This window comes from Hetaerina americana, unplaced genomic scaffold, assembly GCF_022747635.1.
Source record: "Hetaerina americana unplaced genomic scaffold, ioHetAmer1.1.p SCAF_1, whole genome shotgun sequence".
Taxonomy (NCBI): domain Eukaryota; kingdom Metazoa; phylum Arthropoda; class Insecta; order Odonata; family Calopterygidae; genus Hetaerina; species Hetaerina americana.
The window spans coordinates 30,717,165-30,736,621 of record NW_027286069.1 but is presented as its reverse complement, the minus strand read 5'-3'; the positions used below and the strand labels follow the sequence as shown (position 1 = coordinate 30,736,621).

Sequence of the window (19,457 nt, the reverse complement as noted above, 5' to 3'; positions counted from 1 at the left end):
AAATATAATTATTTCAGTATAATTATAACCTAAACCAACGAACATGGTCATTTTCATATCTGCATGCCAAAAAACAATCATAGCGAAGAAGTCGATAGGGTATACGATTAGTATACGAGGAAATAATTCCTGCAATGAAATATTTTATGGTAATTGGAACACGGCGGTGGGCTAATGAAGGTGTGGTAAGGACTTAGGGGACTCAGGATTATAAATAATGAATTATAACCGTGAGAATGCAATAGAGTTCTATTGGAGACAGGTTTTAGTCATAACGAACACTTGGTTTAGACTCCACAACAGGCGTACGTAAACATGAAAAATGCTCGAAGATTCATAAATACATCAGATTTATCTCCATTTTTTGGGCCTATAGCGCGTACATTGGCATTGTTGTCAACAGTTTCATTGGTATTCCAACCAGTGTCATCAGGTCGAAGGTATCGGGTAAAATATTTGGCCGTCTTTACATAGAGTTTACAGCGAAACTGCTGCCTTCTGGTGGACTCTTTTTCCAAGGGCTCTCTTTCAGGTACTACAGAGAGGGTATTTGTCTCGTCTATTCACATTTTTGGACGTTTTGTGATTCTAATGGCTTTCTGTACTGTCCTAGGATATTTTTTTTTCTCTTTTGCAAAGATTTATGCGTCGTCAAAAAGAATGTCGCGGCCGGTTTTACTGCAGGTATATTCCGCGATAGCGGAAAATTGAAGATTTTTTTTCTTCGTGGCCCTCTGGTGTTCCTTCATTTGGGTTGTCATGGCACTGTTAGTCTCTCAATCGTATGCTTTTCCACATGAGCATGGCGCCCGGTACAGTCTTTCGTGAAGGTCATGCGGCAATATGTCTTTGGGTTCCGGAAAGATGTCCGCCTTCTTTTTCACGCAATCGAAATTTGTGATTACATTTTGCTTCTTGAGAATTCCTGATATTTTCGCCGATGCTCCAGAGACGAACGGGTTGATAAAATTATCCGTGGGTTCCATTCGATCGTCTGTTTCGCAGGTTGTTTTGGGGGTCATTGTCACATTCTTTGGTTTCTGCTTTCGGTCGCCGTCTCTCTTCATCGAAGGCTCTTTTCAGGATCAATTTTTCGCTCCTTTTCTGCCCAAAACGTCCACTTGGTGTCTATTTTCCGAGGTCATCGATTCGGCGTCAGATATGTCATAGGTACGACGCACGAGTGTCACCACCAGTGAGACCTCCTGTGCTGGGTAGTGAAGGGAAATGCCGTTTAGATACTGGTCAATGTGAATCTTCTACCTGTAAACAGCATGCCCAAGTCTCCCATTGTTTTTCTTTTTCCGAGTACATCCATGAAGGGAAGTTGGTTATCCTTCTCCATGAAGAAATTATTCACCACCGAAGAGTATGGAAAATCCATTGCTGCCCACTTAGTTTGTTCGTAAAGTCTTACATGTTTGTTCGTAAAGTCATTACATGTTAAATTGCAGTTGCGAAGACAAAAATGGACTAAGTCGGCGAAATCTTCTGGGAACTTCTAGGATTTGAGCCCCTTGAAAATGTCCACTGATTCCGAAACAAGGACGTTCTTAAAGAGGGATTTGACGTCGGAGCTGACCATGATGTCTTTGTCATTGATGGTGACCACTTTTAGAATTTTAACGAAATGGAATGAAACTTAACCAAGGTCGATGTCTTCCTGACGTGCGGTTGGAATTGCAACGCGAGGTGTCTCGCCAGGTGGTATATGGAAGCGTCGATTTGGCTCACTTTAAACCTTAATGGAATGCCCTCATTATTTAATACCATCCATATAGTCTTGGTGGTTTGGCATCGGTGGGAAATAGGCCCGATCAAAATGCTCACAATTAGGAGGGACATACGAAGAAGAATTGTATTGGACAAAGAAGCTTTCGCAAGGAGGAGGGAATTGATGACTGGAAAGTTGAGTAAGAATTAAAGGAAAAAGAACAAAGGCTTGTTAAATTTTTGATATGTAGCTTGTTTTTTACGGTGCGGTAGCGTGGTCGTTGAATTGGACGTAGATTAGAGGCTATCGAGATATGAGTGCGGAGATGGATCGGAAAAACTGAACTTGGCATAAAGGAAAATAATTGAGCACCAGAAGTGGGGGGGAAGAGAGAGGGTTGTTGCCGGAGATCCATAAGAGACCAGAAGGGTGGGTGCTGAGCATTCTGATTGGCGATGGGATGTTGAAGACTCTGCTACCTGTAGAAGGGAGAATGATAGACAGTTGAGGAAGGGGAAGGTAAAAAATAGACGTGTTGGATGGAATGAAATGGGTAAGTAAGTGGAGTTAAGAAGAGAAGGGTTTGTATCAGAAGTCAGAAAATCGTGTTTTATAGAGAGATGGTAAAAAATACATCATTGCACCGTTATATAGTCTGTGTTCATCCAAAACCCAAAACCCAATGGTAACCGAGCTGAAGCTTCTAAATAGATTCCACATTTTTTCTTCTTATTCTGTCGGACTGTACTTAAACAGTAATCTCCAACATAATAAAATAGTGACAAAAACACAACAAATAATTTCCACTTGGACATTGCTATCTGAGAGTTGCCCACTCAAAAAGTCGGTATGGAATTTACACCAACATGATCCCTCATGTTTATCGCTTTTCGCGTGATTTTGCGAATTATTGGAACTTTTGGAGGATTTTTCTCTCAAATTGGACGACATTTATCTAAATGATCATCATCATCATCTGAACATTGGTGTTTAAAGGTGGTTCTAGTTGACGAAAAGAAGACTCCTTTGATTGAAGCACTAAATCTACGATATTTTTACATTTTCAGTTTTCTATTACAATGTCTAGACGAATGCATTAAAGTGATACTTACATTTCGTCCTTCCTCAGTCCAAAGAAAATGATTTGGATGTTCATTGATATGAAACATAGGGATTGATGAAAAATCAAATAAATGTAATTGTGAAGGAAAATATTGCGAGATTTGTTTTCTTAATGTGAAATATGTCTGTGACCGACAAGAAATGTTTTAATAAAGGTTCAGATTATATTTCATGTGCACATACCTCTAGAACTTATCCCTGAAGATATAGGCTGCGTGACCGGGGCATGATTTAAATTATTGATTTTTTTTCTTAAACCTTTGTTTAATATGAGATTTTGGTATTAATGAATAATTTGGTATTAATTAAATATTTTGGTATTTATATTCATTAAACTGCCTCCCATTTGCAATTCATTTTTATTTTCCTTCGTTGGAGCCACAACAATCCCGAAAGATATTGATCGCATAGTTGTTCCTCTGAGGACTTACTTCATCTATCCCGAGGCACATTCACTCCACGGGTGGTCCCCGTTGCGGAGAAAGTCGGGATTTCGTTTGATGAACACAGGTCTCGTATATATCCTTGGTGAAGGTAATTTCCAACGCGAAATTTCAAACGGTCCTTGTCAACTTCCAAAAATATCCGGTACATTTGAACTCAAAATCGAAATTATCTCTTGCGGTTTATAACGGCCCTGTCAAATATGCTATCTAGCTATTATAATTACTTCGTGGATAATTTTTCAGATTAAGTTACCTGAAGCAAATCGAAATCCAGCTCCCGCAAAACAATATCTTAGTTGTAGAAAACGTCATTGTAAAACCGACGAACTCCCTGGAATTCGCGCAAACAATACATATAACTTTAAGAAAGGCGGGTTGCATAATCATGCAGTGGAGTAGTTTGGGTGGGGTTTATCGTGGAATAACGGCAATAAATGAGTATTGGTGGATTCTTGAGTTGTTCCCGAGGGGAGGGTGCAAAACGTTAAAGCAACGGAACTGGAATCGAAGCTTCGGCCAAATCTCATATTGTGGATAACGTCTGCCCTCAATCTAAATCAGTGGTTCCCCAAGTGGGTGCTACCGCCCCCCGTGCGGCGGTGCTCTAGTCTATGGGGGCGAAAGAAGGCAAGGGGACGGCAGGGGGTACCGGAGGGTCCTGATAATGTGATATTTGCGAAGGCTCGGTGACCTTCTTTTGTCTCCGTTTTTAAGCTTCGTTGTCAACGTTTACATTGTTTCCCGCATCTGGAAGTCATTTAAACCGTGTGTTTACTTACATTTTAAAGTAGGAACGGTTGAAAACTATTTCCAAGCCTTTCTCGCACAAGGGAAACTTTTGAGGGGGTTTAATCTCATTTCATCCATCGTTGACACAACTTCACGACACTGAGTACTTTGGCAGTAAGGGTTAGTGTGTATATACGTGAAACGGATGTGAATCCGGAGAGGAATCAGCTCATCTGATAATTATACTCGGTGTTTTTACATAAAATATTTTCCTGGATAATCATTTTCTAACCAATTCGGTTCCAACGATATTATCAAGGCTGTATTGATAAATTATTTTTCATTCATCGCATGATTTCATTCTTGTTATAGTACTAATATATATAATTTTTTGTATTTTTTTATGATAGCGAAGTATATTACGAAAATAAACGGTTAGTATATTGTTTATGTTTTCATGGAATGGTGATATATAATTCGAAAATAGATCTTTTTCTCTCATGCTTCGTATATATACGATTGAACTTTCCCTTTGCCGGCTAGATATCAATTAAATTAATTCCCAATTCACTAATCTAAGTCCCAGTTTTGCTGCCATTGTGCATTTCCTTGAAGCATAGCCTTTTTCAAACAATGGGTAATATTCGCAATAATTCTTTGAATAAAAAGAAAACTTTGGAAATATTTCGCCTTCACGAGTAAATTGAGAAGTACTGCTTCACAAAATTCCTCTTAATAAGATATCATCGAATGAAAAGGTGGCCTTGCTAAGGAATGAACTTTAGTTGAACCGACGCACACAGAAGTATCCAAAAATTGAACCAAAGCCAAGTTCACCGCAACAGCGCCTTGAACTGCCTTTCTTATTAATACAATTTAGGGAATTTCATGGACTAATATGATTCAGAACGACAGAATAGGAGCAAAAGAAATATTATTTCACCCTCAACTGACTAGGCCAGTATTATAAATCGAATTCGAAATGAGTTTACTTTGCAGCAGAGTGTTTGGTTTCTCTACAAAGGACGGCAAAGGTGCATGCGCAGACCCCTGACACATGGTTTTGAATGAAAGATGATGATGATGAAATAATGACGTTGAATCAAAACCAAAGTTTAAGATAAATTATTAAGAGTTTTGGTTACAGAAGGAGGTTTCCGATCGTAATCCTGCATTATGGATGGTGGTTAACAAACTCCTTGCATTTCCGACTTCATATTTAGTCGAACGTGGTTTTAGTACAGTCATTCAGCTTACTATTTCCAAGCATAGAAACACAGAAAACATAGGTTTGTGAACGCGGGGATTTAAGACTCCTGTTAAGTGACATTGAACCGGACGTTGGAAAACTGGTATCAGGTCATCAAGCCCATCCATCCCATTCAAATTTTATTTGATGGAAATATGTTGTAAAATTAGGCAGTAGAATTTCCTTAAATGACTTCTAAATCATGAAAAACTATAATCAATAGTCACTTAATTGTTTAGCTAATTTTAACAAAACAGGATTTGTTATTCTGTTTTTATTAATTGAAAATGTTCATACTATATTTTGGCTTAATTTAAGTAAAAAATGACAGGTAAACTTCCACAAAAATGGTTTTCAAAATTATTTGCTTTGATAATTTATTTTTGGGTAAAAATATATTCTCACCTTAGTTCCTTTGTTTATGTATTAGGCCATTTGCGTAAATGTGATATGAAAACTATACATCTATCGGATCCTAAATAAGCATTTGATTAGTCATTGTTTTTAATGTATTATTTCAATGTTCCTCATTTGTTTATTTTGTTTTATGATTTTGATTATTATTTCAAAGCTATCGATTGGGGGGCGTTGAGTATAGTTTTATGGATCCAAGGGGGCTCGTAAAAATTTGGGAACGACTGATCTTAACGATAGCTCACAGTCATAATTTTAGGAACCCTTCTTCCTCCTTTCAACGCGATGGAGTTATTAGTCGCGTAAATTTCATGAGTGTATACCTAATGAATGATGCCACAGTGATGAAGGATAAAAACGGCGTCGTAACAGTTAAAATATTTGTAAAATATATACTAACTTATTTTAATGTCTATTGACAAGTTTTTCAGCCCACCAAATTGACCTCTTTCATAATAATAAATTGCCAAGACTACTCATTATTCTGGCCACTGGCTATAATTATCCAGAGTTAAAACATTATTAATTTCTATGAGCGTCAAAAATTGAATTTGCATGTTGGCCGATTCACGCTGTTGTATTCTGAGAAATTAATGCCGGAAACTCGAATCATTGACGAATAAAGAGAGACAAATATTAATGTTAAGGACATATTTACGACACCCAAAAAGGTAAACGATAGCAGATTTAAGTACGAAACCCAAACAAAGTTCGCCAATGTGATATAATACTGACCTATTGATCACTTATCTACTTTGATACGGACAATAAGGAATGAAAAGCCCAAGTACTTATAAAATAATGTATAGACAATTTTGCGTTCTTCGATGGATTTCCGCATGCCTTATTTAATATTTATGAGTTCCTTTCAAATGTCTAATAGTTATTCTCATAAAAAATGAAACCTAAGGTTTCTCTTACTGAACGTATTTATTTCTTCGTGAAAGCCATGTCTTCGCAAAATGTAATTATCCTGCAGTATCTACAACGGAATACGAGTTCTAGTCAAAAAGGTTCGAAACTTCATGAGAGTCTTGCCAATTTGACGACGCAGCAATACCAGGTAATTGAAACTGCTGAGTGGCGTCCTTTTTAAAATAATATCTTCTTTTTTGTTTAGTCATCTTGGTAGACTTGCTCATTTACGCGCATTTGGAGTGACTTATTGGATGGAGTGACTGCGATATTCAAGATGGCTAAGTGTAATGAGCAGCATATTCATGCTAAGTTTTACCTAATACTTGCAAAAACTTATAAATGGATTCATGAATTGTTGAAACAATTTTATGATGACCGCGGAATGAGCTGCAAATGTTATGATGAGTCGTTCAAGTAATTGAAGGACTTTTGGCAGTCAACAAACAATGAGCCGTGTTCAAGAGGCCCTCAACGTCATCTAATGGTACTTACGTTACACAATTTCGCGCCATCGTGAGTTCCTCCCGTCTTCTAACAGTTCGCGAAAAAGCAGAAGAGTTTAAACAAATCAACTTCAATCAGTACCGTGACATTCAAACAAAGAAAATAAATATCCGGCAGTTGGTATGTTTGCATAAAGATTTTTGATTTAAGATCAGATAGAGAGTCACACTGCAATCTGCAAGAAATTTTTTTTTCGTGCTAAAGAGGAGTAAATTTTATGAAAAGGACTATGACAGGCGTGTGAAAACTCAGGATGGAAACATTAGTGCAGTCATTGAAATGGTTTGAAAAATATTCCCCGAGATCAAGAAATTCACAGTAGGTCAGGTCGAATGTGAAAGTCATATTGACGGTATATTTGACATCGATGTTGTATTGCATTATGCATTCTTACCTTCCGGATGAGCAATAAATCGCTGGTATTACGTGGAACAGCTGAAACGTAAAAGAGATTAAATTTCGGGAGGTAGAGTTATGGAGGAACAACTCTTGGCTTCTCCAATGCAAAAATGCGCCTGCCAACGCATCAGATCGCATCAAAGCAACGTTTCTAATTCGTGACTGTTTGACCATAAATCAGAAAACTACTCAATTGTGCTCCCTCGGCCCTCTTACCAATATGGCCTGGCCCCAATCGGTGTGTTTTTGTTTCCAAAACTAAAATCCACTCGAAGAGACGGATAGTTCAAAAAAATGTAATGCATTGAATTGTTTTCAATGAATTTGAGTAAATTTCAGATTGGACAGTGCATATTTTAAGTTTCACCTAAGTACATATGATACTGAAAGAGGTCTTACAGGAACTGCAAACTACCGCGCACCAAGGCCCACGAGGACGACGGGGGGATCGGACCAACGCCGGCGTCCTCCACGGCGAGGGAAAAGCGGCCGGCAGACGAGCGAGGTGCGTTCGGGACCTAAGCGCCGACGGAGAGGGAGACAACATGCTGGGGAGCCCATACGCCCGGGGAGCGAAAAGGACAGGGAGGTGGAGAGGAAGAGGAGGAAGGAGGATTGGAGAAAGGGCAGGGTTGAGGGCTTTGGGGTCAGGTTTCAGGGGAGAGGAAGGGGTCAGGGAGGAGTGCAAACAGCGTGCTCGAGAGGATGAGGGAGAGGGGCGGATGGGTGCATGAGAGATGCGTGACGGGGCACTTCAATCAGAGATTTTCCCCACTCGACGTCAAGACGATAAGAAAGAAAGGAGTAGTCAGTCGTAGTATCAGGAGTAATAGTAGTAGTGTTGGTGACCGTCGTGGTTTCAATCAGTATCGCTCCACCATCCGTGAGGGCGGGAAGAAACAGGGTGGAAAAAGGAATGGGATGAGAGGAGGGAATAAATAAAAGAATAAAGGGAAAAACAACAGGGTTTTCTCTCCACCAAATACACCTCCTCCTCACTTCCTCCCTCTCACTCCCAAGAGACCCCCACCCACTTCCCTCACAGCGTGTTTGTCCTTCAAGCCGCCCGTTGTCACCGCATGAACCCCACTTCACTCGTGGCCCCGGAGATTCTCCACGCTCAGAGAACCCACACAATCCTATCCTCTCTCTCTCCCTACGTCTCTCCCTCCCTCTCCCTCATCCCCATCTATCCCTCTCTCTCTCCATCGTCCTGTCCTCAAAGCTCTACCTCTCTCTCACTCCTCTCCCTTGCGTGTCCCTATGAAAGCCGAACAACGCACGCACATGAGGTCCTCTTGTATAGGCTTTCGCGTTAACGAATCCCCGGCGATTAGAGTCAAGTAGACTTGCGTGTGTCGGCGACAGGTCATATTATGGGAGACTGCAGGGGAGAGCGCCGGCGAAGAGAAAGGGTGCGAGTGAGATAGAGATGGTTGAGGTTTGTATAGACCGACGAGAAAAGGAAATTCATAGGGCTTATTCCCCATGCGGCCACGAAAACTTTCCATCAGTGACAACACCATGTGATGCTCCTGTTGTGGAATTAAAACATGAACTCTGAAGGGGGTTGGTTTTCTCTCGCTTATTCATCGACTCTCCAAATTCGACGGGGACGAGCATCTTCCTATTCACGTAGAGGATTATTAATTTCAAAGGAATATAAATGAGTTAAAATGCTTTTTTCGTCAACTTTTATTAATATTGCACATATCTCTCCGCACGGAACATGAGTCAACAACGAGCACCGATTCATTAAAAAGCCAGAATGTCGTCGTCACAAATAAAAATATTCCCACAGGAAAGGAGGGAGGTATATCAACGAGGCTATTTGAGATGGATCTTTTTCCTTCACTACCCCACGCACTTTGTTACGTAATTCAAGGTAAATTTTTTTAGCTGCGACATTTTTCTTATTGTTTTCTATAGAAGTTTATCACGTCGTGTGATTCAGATGTGTAACTGCCGATAGAAGAACAGAAACCCAGAGTTTATTTTATATTTCAAAAGTGATGAGAAAGGAAATACTAAAATTACTTTTTTACCGAATAGAATATTTTTAGAATTCATGTGAAATTTTAATGAATGGAAAAGGCAGTAATATACTGAATCCCATCTCTAGAGAGAGGGCTTAATTGCAAATATTCTTGTTATTCATGGAACTTTACCAAATTTTTTTATGTTTGGTTTGGTTGACAAATTTGATCCAATTTTTATATACATGGGGACATTTTATATTAATAGGTTGTCTAATAGCTTACTTATTTAATGTGACTTATAATCTTATATTGTATAGCCTTTTTTCTGACGTTATAAAAACAATACTGAAACATTTTATTGGCCAGTGGAAAAATATACTTAAGTTGAGATTGAAGAAACGGAAAAAATATGACAGTTTGAGGAAAAATAGCTGCGTGACATATGATATTTTTAAAGTTTCCAAACACATGGAAAGCACTAATCGGGGAAAACAAAATGTTTACCTAGATTCATCGATACCAACGCAATTTGAATCAAATCAAGTTTAGCACTTACTTTAATCAGCACAACCAGGGAGAATTCAATCGAGCACATCATTAATCCTCGCTTTTCAATCACTCATTACGTTCTCAATGCCCACTGTATCACTGTATATTGTGTTAACGACCTTTTAACTTAAAATTGTTTTATAATATACACACTTCCAGATCCACCTTATACATATCTGTAACTATTTTAACGCTTGTTTTTATAAATAATGAAAAGGCGCAATGAAGATTGGGTGCTCATCCATAATTCTGCCAGTTTCTCAACAGCCAATGATATAATTGTTTGATATTGTATGATAAAAACATAAACATGTTTCTGTCTGGTTCACACACAATCTCCAATTTAAATATTTCATCGAAATGATTGGCTCAATCAGACGGCTGCGCGTAAACTTGAAGAATATTTTTTTCTGGACACTGCAACAGGAATTAAGTAACTAAATTATTTGAGTACATGAATCGTTAACTTTTGGGTAAAACAAGGAAAAGGCCTTTTACTCTCGAATATTTTTACCCTATAGCCACTTTTCCAGACTGAGTTATTCCATGCGCAGTCCGTCGAAAGTTATGACAAGAGTTGAGTGTGTGATCCCTACTTCAATTTCATTTCCACAAGTTTCTCAGGAAAAAATATGCTTCCTTTCCGAGAAGTATCTCTAAAAATGATATCAAAAAGGAGATCCAGTTTCCAACTTTAGATAGAAAGTTAGAATAAAGGGAGGTCGTGTGTCGAAACAGAATCAAAGTTGAAGGGAAATATCATTAAAGGGAAAAGGGAGACATTTCAGGAAGAGCCAATATCGTTTCCCGGGAGCGTTGCGGACATTTTTTCCTTTTTGTTATCGAATTCAGCCATACTAGATATGCATTCGACTATATTAAATTTTGACTACGAGCTCCGCACATGCCGTTCTAGACGGTACACGCTTTTTCAGTGAACCTTTCTACCCGAATACAGTGGTTGATTATTTAATTTCAATCTATCAAAACAGCGCATGAAATATTTTTTTTAATGTGATCCCTGAATTAATACATCCTGCATACTAGTATACATACACGTGTATGCATACTCATCGCACGGTTCCATTTCGTGGTCGGCAAAGGCAAGAAATACAGAGCGTCATTTATTTTATAATTTGAATTATTACAATGGAGTAGTAAACCTACTTCCTTGCAATAATTTCATCTATATTACCCTGGCATTTACTACTTCTTTTGTCTCTGTAACTTTCATACATTTTTTAATATATTTCGTGTTTCTGGTATTACATTTAGTCCTTGTCTTGAGGATCTCGTCCACATTATTCACAAATGATTTTCTGGGCCACCCTTTTCTCTCCAACTCTTTACTCATCCCTTACTCTCTGTTTGTTGATGCATTTTTCATCCATCAACTCGACAAGACCAAACCAGCGTATTAGACTTATACTATTCTTGCCCAATCTAATCCAAGGCATAAATAAAATATTAATAATATTAAATGACAATTGCATTTTACCTTTAAAGAAAAAATACCCTCCAGCACGACAGTGCAGTATCCCAAGGGAATAGGGCCACTGGGGAAAGAAGTCCACTAAAGGAGGAAGGGAAAGCAAAAAGGTGAAGGACAAAGAAAGACAAATAATGGTATCGATATCGGTTAGGGATGATTGTTACGCGAACTTAGAATGACATGGAATGGTGAAGAAATAAATTAATATTCAAAAGTCCCCGTTGTTCATCTGAATCTTTCCAATTGGAAACTTTCTGTTTTTGATCCATAGATCGTCATCTGAGATAAAATAATGCATTAATTATAAATATTTTCTAGATAGATCTCGTATTATACAAAATACAAAAATTATAAACCCCAAGTGATGCGAATAGATTTTAAATAAAAATTAGAGCCACTAAGCACTAGTTTTTAGGCGTTAAGGTATTTCGAAAGATAGGACTGTTGCTGTTTCCACAATGCTGTTTCAATTTCTTTCTGGCTGTTCAGTTAAAACGTTCTTTTCTCCATGTTCCCGAACCTAATTTTCCTTCTCCGAGTACGTTGACGCCCTAAGCTATGGCTTAACTAGCGTTTCTGTTGGACGGTAACTTCTTCCTTCGGTCGAAAAAAGTACTTCTCTGCTCCAAAATCACATCGGCCTTGATGTCTCTATAAATGACGTATCGAAATAAGTACTAGGGGCAGCCAAATGAAAACCGCACAGCCACCATATAAAATACACACGCAGTCCGCTATTAGCTATAAGCTAGCTTTTTACGCATCGATACTGCCATGGCTGTCGTAGGGGAATACATAGGGACAACTCTCAGGCTGACACAGTTGTTGGGTTGTGTCCTTGTTGGTGCGCGGACTGGTTGTTGTAGCAGCTGTTCAGTTTTAATTAGACTACCCCTCAAATTACCATGTCCGAGGCAGAAATCTTCAGTTTTTTTGGAAGTCCTACGCTTTAGTGATTTTAGGGTTAGTCTCATGGTGGGCCTTTTATTTTTACGGCAATCTCTATTTTAGGTAAATTCCACGAAACTGAAGGAGATACCACGAGAGTAACTTTTAACTTTTCCATTTTAGGGGTTAGGTGGTAGAACAGACTCCATTGTCTCAACCTCGCCCCAAGAGAAAGATTATCTATTTATCTATTTTTCAACTGTTTTGAAATTGGTATAGAGCAATCCCATGCATTAAGACATGATAATAACAAAAAATTTTATAAAATCTTTCGTGCATTGGAAGAATTTTAGAACAACTCATACCATACCACTTTAGAGACATCTTCAACTGCCTTAGCTGTCATATAAATCACTTGGGAAACTTTACCCTATAAAACAATAGTTTACTAAGCATACTTCTTCAAGTTTATGGCCTCAGCGAAGCCAAAAGTTTAGGCGGAGTGTAAACATACTGCTACCATGGTTCCCATCTCTAAAACTTAAGCCCTCACACCACTACACATGGCGATCCATCATGGTGATGGATATAGTGAGTTTAGACACCTTACCTATGTATACCAGTGCTGGTAGGTTTTGACCCGGCCAAACTTCCTTCGCTAATAGTCACGTAGTGAGGATACATGATCTAAGTCTAAATTCAGGTTGAAAAAAGCTAAATTAAGGTTACTCTTATGAACGATAAAATTTAAGGCCACTGATTCTCTTATTAATATCTATGACCATATGCATTCGAATTAAACTAATGCACTATACGTAATAATTTTTTATGTACTCGCATCATCTCATTTGAGTGAAATTTTGGATCAATGTTCCACGAAAGAAAAACTGCATTAAAATCATCCCCAGATTTATATAATAACAGAAAATCTGGTTACTTTTGTGTTTGGCAACAAAAATTTTGAATTGATGCAGGTAGGCAACTAGGTATCTACTTAGGAAATGCTCGTTCTTGAGGCCATTTTCCACCTTTTCTTAATAATCACTAAGCATTTGTTTATTTTGCATATATTTTCATTACATAAAGGTGTGCTACGGGGATTTGAAAAATCAATGTGTCAAAAGCAATGAGACTTCGTACTTTCTCTTCAACCCAAGGCATATAACGTGATCATTTGACCCATTCCCTTTGAAAGACTGATTGCTATTTTGAATCGGAATCATACATGAAAGGACAGTCGTTATCTCAACCAAATAACTTCCCACTCTGAATATGAATTGGTCATTTCTTGAAAATTTTTTTTTTCAAGTGTTACCAATTTTTTCAATTTAAATTTCAGATTGGTATTCATATAATCCGACCTCATTTTAGTTTTTCTACGCTTACGTCTTCTCTCTCCAATTCTGTAGATCTTTCGGTAACACGTAACTCTGCATTAAAGGAAATTTATCTGGTAATGACATGCCATAAAAACATTATTCGTGGAGGATTGCGCACTAAATGAAGTATACGAGTAGTACATGTAGTATTTAACCATTCGATGTTTTGATGCCACAGTGACGGCATTTCTAATTATATCTCAATCCCCTCTAAAATCTTTGTTCCATTTTATTTAATCCTATTTGTAAAATCAACAAGCTTGTAAACACCCATTTACTATTTTTATACAAACTTTTTTACATGTAATATATTTATGCTGAGTTATGTTAAATAATTTGAGTTTTAAATAAATATACGTGGGTATTCCTGTAGTCGAATCGAGCTGCGATGGTGTTGTATCTATATCATGTAAAAATGGGTAAATAAAGGGTAAAATGTAAATTACCATCAACCACTGTAGTGATAAGAGATTTACATATGAAAACGGGGATATAGTGACCGTATCCTTAATATTTTTTCACCTCTTTTTCCGTTCCCGCAGGCGGTCCCACGATCTCCTGCGACTATGAGGTCGGCGGACAGCGGTGTTGCCATGGAGACCGATCCGGATTGGGAGGAGACGAGGAGCAGGTAATCAAGCGATGGAAAGAGGACGAAGTCTTCGACTTGTTCGGAGGCAAACCGCCGGGGGAATTAAATGCCGCTTCAGATAGCCAATCATGTAGGCCAAGGGATAAGGAGGAGGAGATAAAAAAAAGGAAGAAGTGTAGGCTTTCTCCCTCCTCCAGTGCTCTCGGATCCATCCTTTCTATCCATCCTCCCCCCGCAATCCATCTCGTCCTCACCCGGGTTTCTCCTCCGCTCCCCTGTTTCATTTTGGTAAAAAAGTAATCTTCAAGGGGAGGAAATGTAGAGAGAGACAGAAGAGAAAGGGAAAAGGAGAGAAGGCTAGACGACGAGGAGGCTCTTGTATTGTGGGAGAGGTCAACCGCTAATGTTTCTTGAATTAGCGTCCGGTCGATTGAGACTTCGGTGATTTCGCATCGGGCCAACAACTGTATGCGTGGAAATCGATGGCCGATTGCCTCAGGTCTCCGTAAGCAAGTGGTAACCCCTACCTATTCTCATCCTTTCCCTTTCTCGTTTTTCCCAGTCTAATTCATTCAGATAATCACGTGATTACATGTAGTTATTAAAAAACATAGACACGCAAGATAATGCTGTTAATTTTGTACTGAAAAATCTAATTACGATTTTACTCTAAATAATCGCCAAATATTTTTCAGCTCATCTTAAGAGAATACTATTGCTTTCTTTAAGCAAGCATCTTTCAAGTATATATTTGTCGAGGAAGACGTAGTTATTGAACAAATATATGTTACTTGGACAATTAAAATATGTAAAATATAACCTAGGGACTGTATTACAAAACCGCAGTTATATTGTAAGATTCTTGTACGAAAAATTACGATTTTCATGACCTTCATAAAAAAGTAATCAATTTTAATTGTCAAGTTACGAAAACTAATAACATTTAACAAATTTGAATAAATTAAAAATTCTGACATTGATGGCTCAAATATTTCATTGCAGTTGCGTGTAAAGTGAGGATTTACAAAACTTGTTGGAGTAAAATTCAACTTGTTTTATGAATAATGAAAATCTATCACGTGAGGTAAACACGGTTCTGTATACTATTATGGCAAAATTACTTTGTAACAAAATAGAGACGGAATTTACCTTGGATTTAGGTTCTTAGCAGTCCATGTACTGCATGATTGGATGAAACCATGAAACTAGTGATGGATATCTCTCAAAACCTTTAATATACACCAATGGAACTACTGCGATTCCTCTAAAAAACTTTTATCGGCACCGCCCTTTTGAAAAAGCCTTAATGTCGTCAAAACAAAAATCTTATTCAAGTAGTTTCTCAAGATGAGAATTTTGAGGAGGAAAGCACTGTTGATCGTAAAATTACCATAAATAAAATAGTGACTCGAATGTATACGACAGTATTATTAATTGAAAACATGACAACGGTCACAGCGTCAGATTGGTGAGGAATATGAAGGAAAAGTTTCCAAGCCACGTAATGAAAGATGAGTAATTCTCAAGCTGAGAATTTTGAGGAGGAAAGCACTGTTGATCGTAATATTACCATAAATAAAATAATGACTCGAATGTATACGAGAGTATTATTAATTGAAAACATGACAACGGTCACAGCGTCAGATCGGTGAGGAATATGAAGGAAAAGTTTCCAAGCCAACGTAATGAAAGATGAGTAATTGTGAAGGTTTCATCAAAAATAGGTCTTCACAGGTCATACCTAATTATTATTGATCAATTGGATTTCGCGACTCGGTAAGGCCTTCGCCAGTTCAGGGCATTCGTGTGATGCACAAGAGCGACTTAGGTTACGAATTGGGGAGAATTGAATTATTTTTCGGTTCGAATGGCACTGACCGAGAAATAAACTTACTCATTCAATCGGATAAAAGATTCCAAAATTCACCATTTTAATGCATAGAAAAAATTGCTTTCATAAAGGGTTTCCTAATATTGATAGAGATAGTCCAAATCTACTGCCAAGGAATTTGCCTGGCTTGGAAATTCGATCGCCAGTTTAATCATACTGATCCGAATTCGAGCACCACTTCGGGTCTGTTACATTTTGGCAAAGTTGTCATCTAAAAATGAAAATGCACCTTTACGTTCAGTGCAGTATGACCCCCGACCATTTAAGAACCCCAAAAAACTTACTTCTTTTGATATAAAGCTACTTTCCAAATTTGTAACAGTCCACTCTGTTAGCGTTCTGTGGCGAAATTGTGCGTCTTCGATGAGATGGAATCCCGCCTGAAATACAGCTCCCCTCTCTCCCCTTGACAGTTGCAGGGCGTCCCTGGACTACGGAGAGGATGATGGGGAGAAGGAGGAAGAAGAGGGTGAGAGGGAAGAGGGAGAGGAAGGGGGAAGTGGACCTGGGGAAGAAGGGGAGCGGGCGGGCGACGCGGCGGCGGACGGAGGCGGTAAGGGCCGGCGAGCGGCCTGCCAGCAACGAGGTTCCGGCGGCCAGCAGCAGCACAACGGAGGGTCGCGGAGGAAGAGGGCGGGAGCTCTCAACGCCCGCGAGAGGAACCAGAGGAGATTGGAGAGCAACGAGCGAGAGAGGATGAGGATGCACGGACTGAACGACGCGTTCCAGGTAAAGGGACGCTAACTTAGAGCTATTCGCCGAGAAGTGAATATGCATTAATATATGATCGATAAGCAGATTCTGGCTTACGATAATTCAATGGAGCATCTCAAAACTTCAATTCGTGGTTTTTATATCTCGAATGATCAAAATCTGTCTTGGGACAAGATTGGAAAACCACGGCTAGCCGAGCACGTTTCACGCAAAGGTATCACGAATTGTTCCACCGAATGGAAAATTCTTGCCTGGGTTCCTCAAAGGACACTTTTTCTTCCCAAATGACACCTAATCAGCCAGCAAGAATGTGCGCCCCCAACCGATTGTTGTACCATGTTGTCCCCCGCGATGCCAATCAAAATTTAATGATCTTCTTGTGCTTTTCCGGTCAAAAAGAAAACAAAATAAATAATAATTAATTTTTGTGAATACCCATTCAAATATAAATTAAGGTCATGTTGCAATTCAGCTGAATGACGCACACTGTACTCGAAGTAATAAAGCTTAATATTTGGGTTTCATTTAGACAGCAGACTGAAGTTGTAATTTTTAGCCATTTCCATAATTGGCACTTGCTTTTTATAAAAATCCTTTTTTGACATTCTCTTTAGAATTTTTTATCTTATTTAAATCTGCCTCTTTTAAATCATAAGTCGTGGGGGAGTTAAAGAAGTGTTGAGATGTGTTAAACCTTTCAATTGATCCTCCTCAAATTTAATAAAATTAATTCTAAGAATTAGAAGTATTCGTCTCTTTGGTGAATCGGGAAGTGCCTTCGAAGTGATTTAAAATTTATGAGTATCCCTAAAGACAATCGGTACCGTTGTGAGTAATTTCAAAAATCCGATAATTTCAATGAAATCTTGAGTTCGATCGGAACGATATTTCTAGATTACTCTTGCTTAAGGTTTTAACTGCATGTTGACAGAATCTACCTTTTGCAAAAAAATATTATGATATTTGCCATAGTGCCGTAAATGACTAAATATTATCAATTAAACATCTTCCTTATAGTGGTATTGTATTTTTAAACATTGTCTTTACCTGAAACATTTTCCATAATTGGAGTTCATTGCTTTTGTTGCATGGCATTAAGTTATTTTCCATTGGAATTTTAATCACTCGGGCAAAAATAGTTCCATTATTAAATGGTCATTCAATTCCTGATAATTTATGTTTGTATTTTAGACACAAATATTGGACAGCTTAAAATTTAATTCTATACATTTTTCAAATACTTACTCTATATAAACGGTAATTCCGATTTCCATACTTGCGAATTTATATTTATTTACTCCCTTCCATGATCCATCGATAAGCAAAAAATCCTCATTCCTGAATATTTGTGTCATATTTAGTTTGGAAATATTTTTCATTTTCAGTTTCGAATAGCTATTTTCTCCGGATATTTGGGCGCCGGTATCTTTTAGAGTAATGAGCAATCGATCCTTCGAGTACATTCTTCTCCGAGCATGCGTTAATGGCAAAATTAAAATTGACCAACAATTAATTTGGGACAAAAATGACTTATTTATTTTTCCTTGAAACAAAACAGTCTCTCCGAGAAGTGATACCGCACGTCAAGAGGGATGGCTGCCGACTGTCCAAGATAGAAACCCTGACGCTGGCCAAGAACTACATCATCGCCCTGACGGCGGTCATCTGCGACATGAGGGCAGAGCAAGGGGGCAACGCGAAGGCGGGGGCGCCGCAGTCCACGGGAAACGCCTTGGAGTCCCGGAACGGGACGAAAGGAGGAGAGCATGAGGTGGAAGGCTTCGGTATCCCGGCGAACTTCGAGCTGCGGTCGGCGGAGAAGGCGTGGGACGCCATGGCCGCCATGGAGCAGGCCTGGCGCGGCGAGGGAGGTTTCGTGAGCGGCCCCAAACTGAAGCTGAGACCGGTCGCCATGCCTGAGTTCAAGGACGGCGTCGTGATGGACAAAGAGGAGTGGGACGCCCACGTGGCAGCGGCTAGGAGACAACCGCGGGAGGCGGGGCCGAGGGAAGAGGGAGGGGCGGCCCTCGCGACCTCCGGGATCTACCTAAGGCCGAGGCGGCGGAGGCCGGCGGCGGACGGCGACGAGGATGTGGCGGCGACCAAGAGGAGGACGAGGAGCATGGCAAAGGAGGCCGAAGAGGCGACGTTCGCGGATGGGACGTCGGCCGCGTCCACGTCGCCGGCGCCGGCCGTTGCTCCGGACAACGCCTTCCTTCCCGCCAGCGAAGAGGAAGACTACAGTTTCTACGAAGGCCTCACGGAAAGGGGTTAGCACGAGATTGGGAATGCGGGATCTAGGATCGAATTTCTACCAACCCCCAAAACACTATCGTTCCCATCAGCCCCGACATTCCCTTGACAGTTTTTAATGATTCGTTAGACTTGTCGAAGCAACGAACGGCTCCGCTGCGATTTGCACCCTCTCACCCGCACGCGCGGAGTACACTTTGTCCTTTAAGTGGAAGGGGGATCGAA

The 19,457-nt window shown here is 39.5% G+C and overlaps 1 protein-coding gene and 1 long non-coding RNA gene across 2 annotated transcripts in view; both read left to right on the top strand.

Annotated features, from left to right (window-relative positions):
* LOC139700914 (uncharacterized) overlaps nt 1-16,725 on the top strand; it is a 107,033-nt gene extending 90,308 nt beyond the window's left edge. Inside the window, exons 2-3 of the long non-coding RNA XR_011703904.1 lie at nt 14,325-14,413; nt 16,679-16,725. This is a non-coding gene — a long non-coding RNA (uncharacterized lncRNA). The remainder of the gene's footprint in view (nt 1-14,324; nt 14,414-16,678) is intronic.
* Nucleotides 16,726-16,763: 38 nt separating this feature from the next.
* Nucleotides 16,764-19,254, top strand: LOC139697345 (uncharacterized; the record flags this gene model as incomplete). Its single annotated transcript, XM_071596012.1, has 2 exons — nt 16,764-16,994; nt 18,538-19,254. Coding segments are annotated over 2 exons (948 nt in total), but the record flags the coding sequence as incomplete, so codon positions are not given.
* Between the last annotated feature and the right edge of the window lie 203 nt (nt 19,255-19,457).